The 15,550-nt window shown below is 48.2% G+C and overlaps 1 protein-coding gene across 1 annotated transcript; it reads right to left on the reverse strand.

The window, feature by feature from the left end:
• Positions 1–557: 557 nt before the first annotated feature.
• Positions 558–5,060, reverse strand: LOC129145085 (class I histocompatibility antigen, Gogo-OKO alpha chain-like). The gene is made up of 6 exons (XM_054690794.1): positions 4,789–5,060; positions 4,311–4,586; positions 3,004–3,279; positions 2,764–2,883; positions 2,453–2,485; positions 558–2,323 (listed from the first exon to the last, which is right to left on the reverse strand). Exons 1-6 carry the CDS (start codon positions 5,024–5,026, stop codon positions 2,280–2,282), a joined length of 987 nt encoding a protein of 328 aa, XP_054546769.1. The 5' UTR covers positions 5,027–5,060; the 3' UTR covers positions 558–2,279.
• Between the last annotated feature and the right edge of the window lie 10,490 nt (positions 5,061–15,550).

Below are 15,550 nucleotides of genomic sequence, written 5' to 3' on the forward strand. Positions count from 1 at the left end.
AGACAGTGCTGCAGTGACCACAGGAGGTGCATATTCCTTGGAATTAGCATTTTACGTTCTTTGGATAAATACCAAGGAATGGAATGCTTGACCATGGGACAGGTGTATTTTGAATATTTGGAGGAACCTTCATTTGTTTTCCATAGGGGCAGGACCGATGTGCTATCCATAGAAAATAGAGGTTCCAGGTTACCGCCCCACCCAAGGAAATGTGGGGCTGAGCAGGCATGAGAAGCTAAGGAAGAGGAGGAAGACGTGGAGCAAGATGGGGAGAGGAGACTGGAGGAGGCGCATGGAGCACAGAGACATTCAAAGAAGAAGCCACTCTTGCTCCTCAGGCTTGGACTTGTGCCAGGGAGTTGGGGACATGGAAAGAGACACATGAAAGAGACAAAGACGTGCATGAGAGACTCAAGGGGAGGCTGACAATGGCCGCTGTTATCTTGTTGTGGATTTTGACTTTGCTCTTTTCCTTCCAGACTTGCCTGGCCCCTCCTGCCCCTGTCCCATGGGTCTCTACCAGTAGGTGCCTTAGCCATGTGGCAGGCGTTCGGGCCCCAATGGGCCTGTTTTGGGCCAACCCTGTTTTGCTGGGCATTTACCAATGAGGGGACTGGTAGCTTTGGGTGCTTCACTTGCGAACTATTCTAACTATATTCTTTCTCTTCTCCCTATTGCACACTAATTCTCTATTGCACACTAATTGTATTAAAGTTCTTTTCTATTGAAGGTCTTACGCTTTAGAGTATGTTTTGTCTTTATTCAGATGATGGCAAATCCCATGTAGAGTGTACAGGTTTGAGGGTCCTGGGAAACCCTCATTCTGCCCACTAACAGGACCAGACTTCATTCCCACCCACCATGTACCAGAGAGAGTTCCTTTTCCTCCACACCCTTCAGTGGGTCACTCTCACAGGTGAAAGGTAGTAACTCATTGTGGTTTTAATTGGCATTTTCCTGACAGCACGTGACATTTATCCATGTACTTATTGGCCATCTGTATGTCTTCTTTACAAAAGTATCTATTTAGTTCCTCTGCCCTGTTTTTATTGAGTTGTTTTCTTGTTTTGCAGTTCTTTGCAGATCTGGGATAGTAACTCCTTTTTGGATTGATGATGTGCAAATATTTTCTCCAACTTGATATTGTCTTTTCATTTTAATGCGTTTCCCTCAAAATATAGAAGTTTTTTAGTTTCATGTGATTCCAGTGGTTTCTTTTTGCATTTGCTTCCTTGGAGCACAGAAGACATTAGGGGCAGTGAAAATACTCTGCATGATATTCTCATGATAGACACAGGTCATTACACATTTGTCCAACACCCACAGAATGGACAACACCAGAGTGACCCCTGAGAGAAATCATGACTGTGCGACTATGATGTGCGGGTCCATCACTTATAACCCACGTGCCAGTCTGATCTTAACACGTGATTTGGACATGATGTGTGAAGAGTTTTATAAATTGAGGAATGAAGTGTAATTTATTTTTGAAAGCATATTTCATGTGCATGCAAGGACATTGAAATAACACTCAAGGATACGCATAAGTCATTCCCTTCCATCCCCCTTCATCCCTGTCAGCCAGTATCTGCTCAAAACCAATTAGCAATTTATCTTTTCTTTTCTAAAAAAATATATCCATGCTTCTGTCTGCACAATAATGCTTGTTTTCCCGACAGTAAAAGAGTTCAGGTCATAGAATGGGGGAAACATTTGCATATCATGAAACTGATAAAGGACTGTATCAAGAATTTACAAATAATGCTTAAAACTCAATGAATAGCAAGAAATAATCCAATTTTAATAAGGACAAAAAACAGTTATAAATATAGCAAAAAAAAAAAAAAATTGACTTCCAGGCCACCCCTGGTGGCGCTGGTAGTTGAGCACAGCACTGTGAAGCTGTCCGCAGCCTCTGCAGTGCAGGTTCGATCCCATCCAGCGGGCGAGAATCCCACATGGCGTGGCAGACCTCTCCTGTCTCACCCGCTGCTCCACTCAGCAGTGTATTTCATCAGTCTGCCTGTTCTGTTCCCCGCTACATCTCTGGTAAATCTTCTCACCTCCTGTGCATCTGGCCTGTACCCTGGTTCTTGTATGCACGAATAAATAGATCTTTTTATTTATTATTATTTATAGACATAGCAACTTATGTAGACAAAGAAAAATAAAATATGAACAAATGCTCAATATCACAGTTAAGAACAACAGTGACACCATCACACTGCTGTCCAGGGTGTGCACAACAGGAGCCTCATCAGGTTCATTGTAAAAGATCTTTAGGGGCTGAGAGACACATCAGAGCCCTGGGCACAGTCGCTGCCTGGTTGAGAACAAAACAGAACCTGGTCAGAGATGAGACCACAGGAGGGACTGATGAGGGTGACTTCCCCATAGAGTCCATTTACACTGTCCCCAGGGCTCAGGGATCAAACCCCTGATCCACACTTACCTGCAGCCTGAGTGTAGCTTCCTCCTTGTCTCCCTGTGGGAAGAAACATCATGGGAGACCAGGGAACAATCAGGTCAGAAGACCTAAAGGAATCTTTTAATCCTGCACAACAGGGGAGTTTCCAGAACTGTGACTAAAGACCCAGGTCAGGACTGGGAAAAATGAAGAAAGGAGGTGAGGGGGGACAGGACCAAATGCCCTCTGGGCAACACACGTGTGTGTGGATGGTACTTCCCATTAAATAGGCAGGGCAAGTTCTCCCTGGGATGTGAAAGCCCTCAGTAGACAAGATCTCCCACTCCCTTCCCTACCTGAGTGCTTCTTCCTCCACATCACAGCTGCAGTCACCGCAGCTCCAGTGAGCACAGCTCCAAGGAGAACCAGGCTAGCAATGATGCCCATGGTGGGGATGGAGGACTGAGGAGGGGGCACTGGAAGGGAAGGGAAGATCATACCCTGAGCTCCAGACCTTATCCTGACCCTCTGAAGGGCTCCAGAAGGGCTCCTGATGGCCCTGAGAACAGCCTCAGTGCCCACATCCTCCTCCTCACCCCATCTCAGGACTTGGGGCTCCAGCAGCCCCTCATGCTGCACGTGGCATGTGTATCTCTGCTCCTCTCCAGAAGGTACCACCACCGCCGCCCACTTCTGGAAGGTTCCATCTTCCCCAGGCCTGGTGTCCACCAGCTCCATCTCCTGGGTCAGGTCCTCCCCATCTCGCTGCCAGGTCAGGGTGATGTCCGCAGGGTAGAAGCCCAGGGCCCAGCACCTCAGGGTGACCTCATGCTCAGAGGTGGGGTGGTGGGTCACATGTGTCCTTGGGGGATCTGAGGTGGTAAATCAGAAAACTCCCTTTGTGTTTCCTCCATGGACACTGAGGAATCCTCATGAGACCATCCTCACAAGGGACAAGACAATTGGTGTGGCAGGAATGACAGGGGTGAAGGATGTCCTGAGCAAACTCCATACAGGCTTTGCGGACTCCACCCCCACAACACTGGGAACTACAAATTCCATGATCACCAAAGGGAAGGTTGCAAGGACCTGAGGGTGGAGTTAAGCAACTAGGCTCTCCATTTGGGTATTTAACCGGTCATGTGGCCAGGAGTCTCTGGGTTGGCAACCACGAGGCGTGCTAGGTTTTCGCCACCTCTGTGGGTCACTGGGATTCCAGGTCAGCGGAACGGGTAGGATGCATTTACGAACTTATCTCCATCTTTTTCTCCCTGAGTTATTCATTTCCCATTCCCCTTCCTGTGTAAGTAAACCTTTCATCAATCTTTTGTGTGTGTCTGTAGTTTAGCATTCATAAGTCCTCTTTAAGCACACAGGTGAGGACCCACAGTCAGGAAACCCCATTTTATATCAGGGTTTGCCCTGTAACAGCTGGAAGCATAAACTGTAAAAAACAGGCTAATCTGGGGAATCTGTGAGATTCTCCTATTCCTCAGAAAGTTTTAGAATGAGGAGGAAAACCCAGGGTAGGATGAAGCAGAGGGAGTGGAACACAGACTTTTTATTCCTGACCTGGGTGGAAGGTGAATGACACAGAAAAGCAGGAATCACATAACTGACAATGTTCTCAGACCAGAAACAAGACTGAGAGAGAAACTGGTGGTTCTCAAACAGGCCCCTGGTCAAAAGGACCCGGTGACGTGTGATGTCAGGGACTGTCTGTCTTTCTCAGGAGAGACGGGATCCCTTCACTGTCCTTCAGGAGAAGCCGGAGTCTCTGGGAGTCTCTCTAGTGCAGAACATGAAACCCAGGGGAGTCCCCCTCTCGGGACTAGAGAGAGGACTCATTTCCCACAGTGACTCCAGGCAGGGGGGCACCGGGAGGCCTCCAGGCCCCTCTTACCCGTGCGCTGCAGAGTCTCCTTCCCGTGCTCCAGGAATCTGCGCAGCCACCTCAAGCACCTGCCCTCCACAAACTTCCTGAATTCCTCTGCCTCACCCAGGGCCTCCCACTCGCGCCGGGTGATCTGAGCGGCCATGTCCGCCGCGGTCCAGGAGCGCAGGTCCTCGTTCAGGGCCAGGTAATCGGCGCCATCATAGGCGAACTGATCATACCCGCCAAGGAGGCGCCCGTCTGGCCCCACGTCGCAGCCAAACTTCTCCTGGAAGGTGTGAGACCCTGTCCCCGCCCGTGTCACCCCGCGCGGTCACCCCGATCACACCCGCTCCCGCCAGGGAATAAACTAAACAGAATGAAATGGGTGAAAGTCCTGCGGGCTGTTCCCGGGCAGGTTGCTGAGAAGCCTGGAGGGGGAGACCCTGAGCGACCCCCGTCCGTGGGGATGGGGGTGCTGACCCGGCCCGGCCCCGCGCCAGCTCACCGGTCTCGCTCTGGTTGTAGAGGCCGCACAGGGCGTCCAGCTGCGCTCGGAACCACAGTGTGCGCTCCCTTAGCATCTGCGTCTCCTCGTCCCACTCCTCCTGCCCCACCTGCCCCGCCCAGGGCGCCCGCGGCTCCGCGCTCTGGCCCCGGGGAGTCGCTGTCGAACCGCCCGAACTGCGTGTCGTCCATGTAGCCCACGGCCATGAAGCGGGGCTCCCCGGGCCGGGCCGGGACATCGCGGTGGAGAAAAACCTCAGGGAGTGGGGGCCTGGGGGCGGGAGGGGAGACCCGGGCTATTCTTCTCCCCTTCGGGGGCTCGAGTCCCAGGGGGGCGCCCAGGAGACAGAAAGCGGGTGAAAGACGAGTGAGACCGAAAAGCGGCTGCGGGACGAAAATGGCCGGGACTCGGGGGGCCAGAGGAGGCTGGGGTCTCGGGGGGACAGAAAGGGGCCAGGACGGGGCGGGGCCGAGGTGGGGGGACAACTAGGTCGCGCCTTTCCCACGCCCGCCCACGCCCTCGCTCCCGCCTCTGGGAGTGCCCTGTCCCCTCCCGACCCGCACTCACCCGCCCGGGTCTCCCTGGGGGCCGCGGCCCCCGCGAGCAGGAGCAGGAGGGCTGCGCCCCCCATCCCCCAGGATGCGCCTCCACCCGGGCTGGGGAGACGGAGTCCCGGCGGGCGGGCGAGGGCTTTGGAACGGGAGCCGCGGGGCTGCTGATTGGCTGCTCTGGAGACCTCCAGGCAATGGGGAGTGAGCCCTGGGCTGACTCACCAGTATCCAGGCAGGAGGACCCGACGCAGATTGAGAGAGATGAAACCGGGTAGATGAGGAAGCCCCAACAGTAACCTCCCAGCCGCAGACAGTGCTCTGGGGACTGAGACCTTGAGAGCCACACCCCGACACCCCTCCTCTCCTGCACCAAGACCTTTGTGACACTGTTGCCTCCCTGAATCCAGGCCCAGGAATTGGGTCAGCGATTCTCAAACATTTTTCTTTCAGGATGTCTCCACAGTCTCACAAATTATTACGGATCCCATGTACAATTTTTTTTACGTGGGTTATAGCTTTAAATATTTACTTTACTAGAATAATACCTTTCAAAAAGACGTTATTATGCTGGGAGCCATGCTACTCCTGTCGTCTGACAAAAGTCCAGGCATGGGGCAGATTCCTGAAAAGTCAGGAATCTCTAGCTGACCCTGCTAGATTCTCCTTTGTTTATGGCTAGTGTCTACCATTGTTAAAATATGCATTTAAAAGTAAAACTGCAAATGCTGTTTGATCAATTACTGAATAACCAATTGGACAGCAAATGGCACTGCATGATTTATTGATAACATTGGTTAGTTAGCATACAAATTCTTGACACAGGAAAAGGGGAAGGACTCAGATCTTTGAGACTGGCCCAGAAGAACAACCAGCCTAGCAGGCTGCCAGGCCTTATTTAGATATGCTTGTTAAGGAAGCAAGCTTGTCTTTTACTGACATTTCCATGTCTATGGCTCTTTACAGGGAAAGATTCCCTTTTCCTTAACAGTTCCCTTTCAGTGACAATGGGTATGGTAGCTGTTGGAGTATGCATTCAAGAGTAAGCCAACAACAATTTTGTGACTGGTTAAGCTAATAACCTTGACAGCACAAATAATGCACCTGGAAATAGTCGATGTTACTGTAACAGGGTGGTCCCCAGGAAAGGGGGAGGTTCCCTGCCCAAGAGAAGGTGGAGCTGAGCAGGGAGAGGAGAAGCTGCAGAAGAGACTGAGGAAGGAAGCAGGATGGAGTCAGAAGGAGACCTGGGGGAGGCACATGGAGCCTAGAGACACGTGAAGAAACTGCGCTTGTCCTTTGGTCGTGGACTGGGTGACACAGATGTGGGTGAGACCCGTGGGGAGGTGACAATGGCAGCTTTTATCTTGATGTTGATTTTGCTCTTTTCCTTCCGGGCTTGTCTGGTTGTTTCTGACCCTTTTCTGTGGGTCCCCACTGGAAGGTGCTTTAGACTTGTGGCAGGCTTTGGGGCCTTTCTCTGGGCCAATCCCATTTGGATGGAGTTTTACCCACGAGGGGACAGGTAACTTTGGGTTTTGATTTAGAAACTATATTCTTTGCCTTTCCTGTATTGTTTCCTAATTGTATTAAAGTTCCTTCCCATTAAAGTCTCATATGTTTTGTGTTGATGCGGCAGATGGCAGAACCCATTTAGAATAGGCAGGTTTGCGGGGTTTGGGCTGCCCCTGTCCCTGTCCTATAACATTACCACTACTGATATGTCACTTATTAACCATTCTGAGAACCAAAAGGTATAACCATCTCTGGCCCTGCCTCCGATGAAATATTTTAGTTCCTTAAAACAACAATCAGCAATCTTACAAAAAAAGGAATTTTCCCTTGATCTTTAAGTTAGATACAGAAACTAGGCTGACTAAATAAGTATAGCAGTAATAGGTAGAAAAACTCTTCTGTTAGATTAGGAGAATTCCTCCCTTAATTGAGAGCTGGGGGCTAGGGTAGAGTCAGTGGGGCTTGTCTGGCATTGACGCCCTCCAGGCCCTTGGTTCCTTAATACTGAATCAGTATCTTATTAAAACAATATACTATTAGATGATGATTTCTATATAAAAGCCTTGTGTTTTTTGCCTTAATCATATGGTTATATGTGAGTCTAAACTTTATAGGTTAGTCAGAAAAAATCCCTCTGTCTCCCTTCCCCCAGGTAACTTCCTGTCCTTTGTTTCCCCAGCCCTTAGTTAATCCTTCACCATGGTAAACATAGACTTGTTTCTTTCAGTCACATAAGTTTTTGCTAGTAATAAAATGATTGTTTAAGATAAATGCTATTCTAAGAACACTTTTGTTTAGCAACTGTGCCTTCTTCAAAATAAAGAATGTTACAACCTCTGCTGGAGGGCAAATAAACCCCTGGCTGTTCTAGAGGAAGATGTGATGATTGTTATCTTCCTGCTCTAATACATATGCTTGTGTACTCTGGGTTTGCTTGTAAGGTATAAATAAAGGGCTGCTGAGACCCTCAGCAGGATGATGTCTGCGCCCTGATCAAGTGTTTGCATCTCCTCACTCCCCCCCCCCTAATCCCTCAGATTTGTCCATGCCCTCTCATCCTTACAGGAACCCCTCACAGGACAGTTTGCTGAGGGTGGTCCCTGGCATTATTACTTCTTTACTTTAGAATATTAATAACCAATGTATGCTAACAAAGCATTTTTAAGAAAATAACTTTCTGTAAATGTAAGGATAATCTAACAATTGTATGATTTTTTTTTTTAAGTTATCTATTATTTCACTACTGAAAGGTCCATGCAGGAGGCCTGAATGCAAAAACCCACCAGGAAGCCCACCTGGGAACAGGAAAGGGGAAGCCTGCCTAGAGGATTCAAAAAATGAACCTTCCCCCTCCTCCCCCACAAATCTTTGCCATGCCCTACAAACCCAGTCTCCCCTCTGATCTCTCCTCACCCTATAAAAGCCTGCTTCCCCCTAACTATGTGCGAGGCTTCACGGACCCCCAACTTGGGTCCCTGAGGTCCACCCAGGCGCAATAAATTTTCCCTTCCTTTGAGAAATTTAGCCTGGCTCTCCTTTTCTTTACCGCTCTGAACCTTTCATCTGGTGCACTGGCCGGGAACAGGGTTCGATCCCCCGTGCGGATCTTGCCCGGTCCCAAACCCTCCACTCTCCCTCTCCTTCACTCTCTGTCTACCTCTCCCCATGCAAGTGGAAGCCAGGAACCCCTCAAGCTCACAAAGGCTTAACAGCCACTGGTACACGACCCGGGGCACCCTCCCTGCGGGAGAACGGGCCCTCGCTGCCTCTCATGCCACGTGAGCGGAGCAGGGACTTGCATGTTATAAGGCAGCCCCGATATTGAACGGGCTGCCTGGCTGTGGGTCCTCACCCGCGCGCTTACAAGGGACTTATTAATACTCCACTACAGGCACACACAAAAGCTTAATTAAAGGTTTATTTACAAGGGAAAAGGAAATAAGGAAAATGTACAACTCAGGGAGAAAATAGGGAAATAAAGTCTTTAATGCGTCCTACCCAATCCGCCGACCTGGAAACCCAAAGGCACTCTCAGAGCTGTCTGGACGCTGCTAGCTGGCGGAGACCAGGGGGACCCCTCCAAAGCCCACGTGTCTGGCTTTATACCAACCTGGCTGCTTAAACCCACCCTCAGGTCCCAGCCACCTTCCCTTTGGTGGTGATGGGATTTGGAGTTCCCAGTGTCTTTGGCTTTGGCCTGGGGTGGGGGTGGAGTCCACAAAGCCTGTATGGAATTAGCTTTAGGACATCCTTTTCCCCCTAATGATTCCCCCCTTTCACTTTATGCCACTGAGACACAGGGCAAGCTAGGGTTATTAGGCATTTTCAGGGACAGTGCAGGAGGGCACCTCGGAAGAATTTAGGGAGGCTTCAGAGATAAGGACAACCAAGGGAAAGTAACCCATTCCACTAGGAAAAACAAACATCCCAGGACCAAGGACAACATTGTTAACGCTGGTCCTGGTTTCCTTCAGGTGGTAAAGGGAGGCAGAGATTGGAGAAATGGAGAGTGGTTTAATTTATGGACACATTAGAAGGGCAGCTGTTTAACTTCAATGCAGGGATGCCCATCCAGAGGACTGGGCCATAAAGATAAAGATGCAACAAATGGGGAAAGAGAAAGCTGTTAGATAAGGAATGTGAAGATCCCCCACTCAGTAGCAAATTAAGTGAGACAGCGAGAACTAACCAATCACAGAGAGACTGGTGGAGCTTTAGAATAATGAGGGAAAGGAGGTCTATATTCCCTGAGACACGACTCCACTTTGGCTTCCTTGCCCCTCCCAGGCCTGGTTTCCTGGCCTGGGAGTCCCACTTTATTTCTGCTCTTTTTCTCCTCAATAAAGTTTTTCTTTCTCAAAACAAACCTGCCTCTTCTCGCTTGCTTGCCTGAGAGTCTGCGAAGTTCCTGCTGCGACTTCGTGAGACACCAACCCGTGGGGTCTAGTGGCTGGGGCTCAGGGCTGCCCTGCAGCCTGGGATCTGTTCCTGGCTGGGAGACTAGGCCTGACAATTCCAGTATCACCACCATTTCCATGGTGGTGAAGATCGAATATATGGATGCTGGGATGCAGTCTTAGATGAACATTTTTACCAGGTTCCAGTGTGAAAGAAAACCAGTCCGTCCAGGTATTTGTCCATTGTGGAAAGCAGCACTATTCCCTTACTGGGCTTCCCTGGTAACTCCAATCCATTGGTCACTTCCGCCTTAACTTCCCATCTCCCTTGGAGGGGCCATCCTCCTCTTCCTCCTGTTGGCCCACCTTCTCTTCCTAGGGCACTTCGCCAAATAACCACGAAGAACGAAAAGACTCGGCCGGCCTGTGGACCACCAGCGCCTGGCTCTTGACTCTCCCAGGGTGAGCTGTTGCCTCTAGGGTCCCTCGGATCATGGGGGTCTCTTCTTTTTACTCTGCGATCGCTACCCCCTCCTGATCCACGCTTTCCATTTGGGGCTCCCTCTGAGGTGAGACGTCCTATCCTATTTCTCAGGGGAACGACCCGTCCTATTTCTTGGAGGTAAAGAGGACAGCGGGATGCCGCCTTCCCCTTTCACTCTCCCGCTCAATTCCCTGAGGATCGGGCCAGGGACGCTGGGACGACAGCCTCCCTCCCCGACCCTCCGTTTCAGATCCTAAGAGGGACACTCACTACGGGGATCAACGCAATCCCATATTCTGGCAGACACCCCTTGGGGTGCCTCCTAAAGCCCTTGGCCCTCTACATTTAAAGCCGGATGTGAGACCTAAGCGCCTCATTTTTTATTGCACCACGACCTGGCCCAAATATGAACTGGACAATGGCTCTAGGTGGACGGAAATGGGCTCTTTTGTTATGATACCAGAATTGTCAGGCCTAGTCCAGCTTTTTATCTCAAATATTACTCAGCAGGTCTCTGCGGCTCTGGGAATCACCTGGAAGCTTCACATTCCCCACCACCCACAATCCTCAGGGAAAGTGGAGCGTGCCAGTGGGCTATCAAGGATCACCTGACTAAACTCTCATTGGAGCTCTGCAGCTGCTCCGGGAACACGCAGACCAGTACTTACCCAGTCCTGCCTCCTCAGCTGACCTTCCCCACCACTGCATCCGTGAGACTGAGTCCTGCTCAAATTGCTTCAGCCCAAGCCACTGCAGCCTCCGTGGACCGGTCCGCACATGGTCATTCTCACCACGCCTACAGCGGTAACACTTCTGGGACACCCCTCCTGGCACCATCTCTCTCCGGTCAAACGTGCTCCCGAAGACAAACAGTATGCATGTCATAACCTGGGTCCTACTAGGATGCGCATTTCTTGTCAAAATCTCCCCTAGCCCAGTGTCCTGTGTATGGAAATTCAAAGTTAGGGAGACCTTTGTCTCAGGATCCATGGAGACTACCCACTTGGTGGGTACTGCGGATACCCACAGGCCGGATGCACAGCACCCATCACTCTCACCCTAACTCTTTTGTTGATTACTAACCCTACGGATACCTTGTTTTGCTTCCTTTTCCATCAAACCTTAAATCACTGCAAAAATACCTACAAATAATATGGGGGTTCCCTTACCCATCATGTACAGTGCACCTTCTAGACAAAGGCTGAATGTTCTCTCCAGGCTGTCATAATATGGTTTCAATATGAATCAAGTTAACTCTGCAATTTCAGATCCTTGAGACCAACCTTGGGTACAGGGAGTCCAAGCCGCAGTGTATTTCTACTGGCTGGCATTTCCACGCTGTGGCAACATTGTCCCATCTCAAGGGAATATGTCCTGACACAAAATGCTACAGTCCAAGTCTCCCAGGACACCCTCCATTAGGAACAAGTCCTATACAATTAGCTAACATCATCAGAAAAGACTGAGACACTATCAGCGTGGATTCATATAATCCAAAATGCTATACCCTTCCTAAATAACTCTTTTGGCACTAATACCTCCTCTTGTTTCCTCTGCGCTTCCCTTCAGAGGCCTCTACTGGCAGCAGCTCCAATTAATCTCAATACCACTATGACCAAGATAACGGGACACTGCTTGCCAGACTCCCCAACTCTCAATCCCCTATGGGACTCCAATCACAGCAGCCCCTGCTAGCAAACTGATGCCTTTGTCGGCTTTCATTCCTGCACTTCTAACATTTTGGTTAAAGATAGATACCTCCTTAGGAAAACCTCTGTCTTTACAAGGATGTCCACTCTCACCACTGCTTTTCAATATAATCCTGGAAGTCCTAGCCAGAGCAATAAGACAAGAGAAAGACATAAAAGGAATCCAAATAGGAAAAGAAGAAGTCAAACTATCACTATTTGCAAACAATATGATAATATACATAGAGAACCCCAAAACTCCACAGAAAAACTAATTCAACTCATCAATCAGTTCAGTAAAGTGGCAGGATACAAAATCAACACGCAAAAGTCAGTGGCCTTCCTATACACAAACAATAAATCTGAAGAAGAAGAAATAAAAAAAAAATCCTTTTATTATCAAAACAAAAAAAATCAAATACTTGGGAATAAATCTAACGAAAGAGGTAAAGGACCTATACAAAGAAAACTATAAAACACTGTTAAAAGAAATAGAAGAAGACGCAAAGAAATAGAAAGACATCCCCTGCTCATGGATTGAAAGAATAAACATTATTGAAATGGCCAACCTACCAAAAGCAATCTACAGATTCAATGCTATTCCAATAAAAATTGCAATGTCATTATTCAAAGAAATAGAACAATTATTGATGAAATTCATATGGAATCACCAAAAACCCAAATAGCCAAAGCTCTCCTGAAAAAAAAAAAAAAGAAGGGATGTAGGCATCACACTCCCAGACTTCAAACTATACCACAAAGCCATAATCATCAAACTGCATGGTATTAGAACAAGAACAGACACACAGACCAATGGAATCAAATAGAAAATCCAGAAATAAACCCACAGATTTATGGTCAACTGATCTTTGACAAAGGAGCAAAGACTATGCATTGGAGCAAAGAAAGTTTGTTTAATAAATGGTGCTAGGAAAACTGGGTCGCTAGATGCAAAAGAATGAAGCTTGACCACTACCTCACACCATACACAAAAATCAACTCAAAATGTATTGAAGAACTAGACATAAGACCTGCAACCATAAAATACATAGAAGGAAAAATAGGCGAAACACTACGTGATATGCACATCAAAGACATCTTTACAGACACATCACCCAAAGCAGTGAGAGTGAAGGCAAAGATAAACAGCTGGGACTACATCAAATTAAAGAGCTTCTGCACAGCAAAAGAGACAATAACAAAAACAAAGAGAAACCCCACCGACTGGGAGAACATTTTTGCCCACAACACTAATGATAAAGGACTGATCACAAAAATCTGCAAAGAGCTGATGAGACTCAACAACAACAAAGAAAATAAGCCTGTCAAAAAATGGGCAGAAGAGCTAAAAAGAAACTTCTCTGAAGAGGAAAAGCAAATGGCCAACAGGCATATGAAAAAATGTTCAGCATCACTTGTAATCAGGGAAATGCAAATCAAAACTACCATGAGATATCTTATACCAGTGAGAAGGCACATATTAAAAAAACTAGCAACAACAAATGTTGGCGAGGCTGTGGAGAAAAAGGAACTCTCCTGCACTGTTGGTGGGAGTGCAAACTGGTCCAACCACTATGGAGAGCTGTGTGGAGATTTCTGGACCTACTAAACATAGAGCTTCCATATGATCCAGCAATTCCACTCCTAGGTGTTTACCCAAAGGACACAGAAACATCAATTCCAAAGAGCACCTGCACCCTATGTTTATAGCAACACTGTTTACATTAGCTAAGCTTTGGAAACAACCCAAATGGCCAAAAATAGATGACTGGATCAAGAAGATGTGGTACATATACACCATGGAAAATTACTCAGCATTCAAAACAGATAAACACATTGCAATTTGCAGCAACATGGATGGCGCTGGAAGGGATCATGCTCAGCAAAATTTGACATTTGAAAACGACTAATTGCAATAAAGTAAAAATCAAAATCAACAAGCACCTCTAGACCAGAGACACTACAGTGGGGGGCGGGGGGAGGAGAAGAGGGATTAGGGTCAGAATAAGGGGGTGGGAATTGTGTGGGGAATATAACCAAAATAAAAATGCATACACTATGCAAAAATGAAAAATGACATAAGAATTATATAAAATTTTTAAAAGCCTGCAATTATCTGGTTGGATAATATCAAGGAGATTTGTATTCTATGTGTGTTAGAAAGGCTTTCTATACAAACAAATATAGGTTAAAAGTGAAAGGGTGAAACGATATGCCAAGGAAATAGAAAGTAGAACCACAAACCTTTACTGTCATTGCAGAAGGTGGCAGGAGCGAGGCCTGAGGGACCCAGACAGCAGGTCCCTGCCTCTCTGTCCAGGAGGGAGGGTGAGAGCAGAGTGTGCGGGGGCACAATGGATCTGGAAAAGGACTCTGGGTGCTGGGGTGGAGGGGTGGTTTGGTCACTACCTCTGAAGAGATGGGAGCCTGTTCCTACATGAATTGTAAATCAATGGTACTGCAATTTGAAAAACAGCCCTCAGCAAAGGGACGGGGTGGAAGAGAAAAGTATCTGCTTTGGTAATTTCACATCGAAGAGATGTAAAATTATTCCCCTAAATCACACACGGTACTGTAAATCAGTGTCCCTTCAATTAAAAAAAAAATTAAAATAGGCCTCAGGAAAGGAACGGGGAGCTGAAGGAAAAGCATCTGCTTTGCGGTCTCCAGGGTGTGGTCATCAAGGGGCTGCAGAGAGAGGCTGTGGGGAGAGAAGATGGCGCCTCAGACACAGGCAGCTCCAGAGCCTCCTCTCCTCTCCCCACTCCCCACCCCAGCCTGGTGCCAAGGCAGCTCACAGGCATCTCACCCCCTCCCCAGTGATGCTCAGCCCCAGCTCACCCTCTCAGCCTGAGTCACACCACCCAGCCTCTCCCCTGGCTGCCAGACTAGGACAGCGCCGCAGCGCCCCCGTGTGGCCACGGGGCTGAGGACAAGGGGCGAGAACACTGATCTCCCAGGTTCTGCTGGAGCTCCCACAGGACAGGGCTATGCATTGGGAGGGGCGGGGCGGGGGCCGGGGGGGGGCATGCAGCATGAATAAATAAATCTTTTAAAAAAATAGGGTCTAGAAGTACAGATCATGACCTGAGCTGTAGTGTCATCACTGGTCCATACAAGGTGTTTAGACTTAATAAGATCCTTAACGGATCACTGGAGGAGAGGGAGGATAAGGCAATGCACCAAAAATGCTTTTTGAAGGGACACAGTGGGGAGTGACATCTGATTCTTAATAGGCCCAGCTAAACCTGGATTCCAGTGTCTAGGACAGCCGTAATAATTAAATGGAAGGTCCCAGCTCCAGGTTGTTTCGTGTCCTGTGATGAGTCCCTGTCTCATTCACCCCCAGGTGCTCTCCAGTATATCACCCTCTTTTCTCTCTGTTTTATGACTTACTACTCTCCAACATTTTCTAGTTGTTCCACCATTCACTAGTGTATTGTCCATGTTTTCACTGTCATTTGAGATCCTTGAAGGTAGGAGAATTCTTTTCCCATGAACACATTTCCTCAAATGTAGTGATTGGCTAGAAATATCTGTTAAAATAATGAAGAAATGTACTGGCCCTCTCTCATTACCTCTTGGTTCACATCCTATTCCACTATCAGTTCTCCCCTGTATCTCTTTTGA

The sequence above is a fragment of the Talpa occidentalis genome, unplaced genomic scaffold (assembly GCF_014898055.3).
Source record: "Talpa occidentalis isolate TD23 unplaced genomic scaffold, MPIMG_talOcc4v2.1 talOcc4.876, whole genome shotgun sequence".
Lineage (NCBI taxonomy): Eukaryota > Metazoa > Chordata > Mammalia > Eulipotyphla > Talpidae > Talpa > Talpa occidentalis.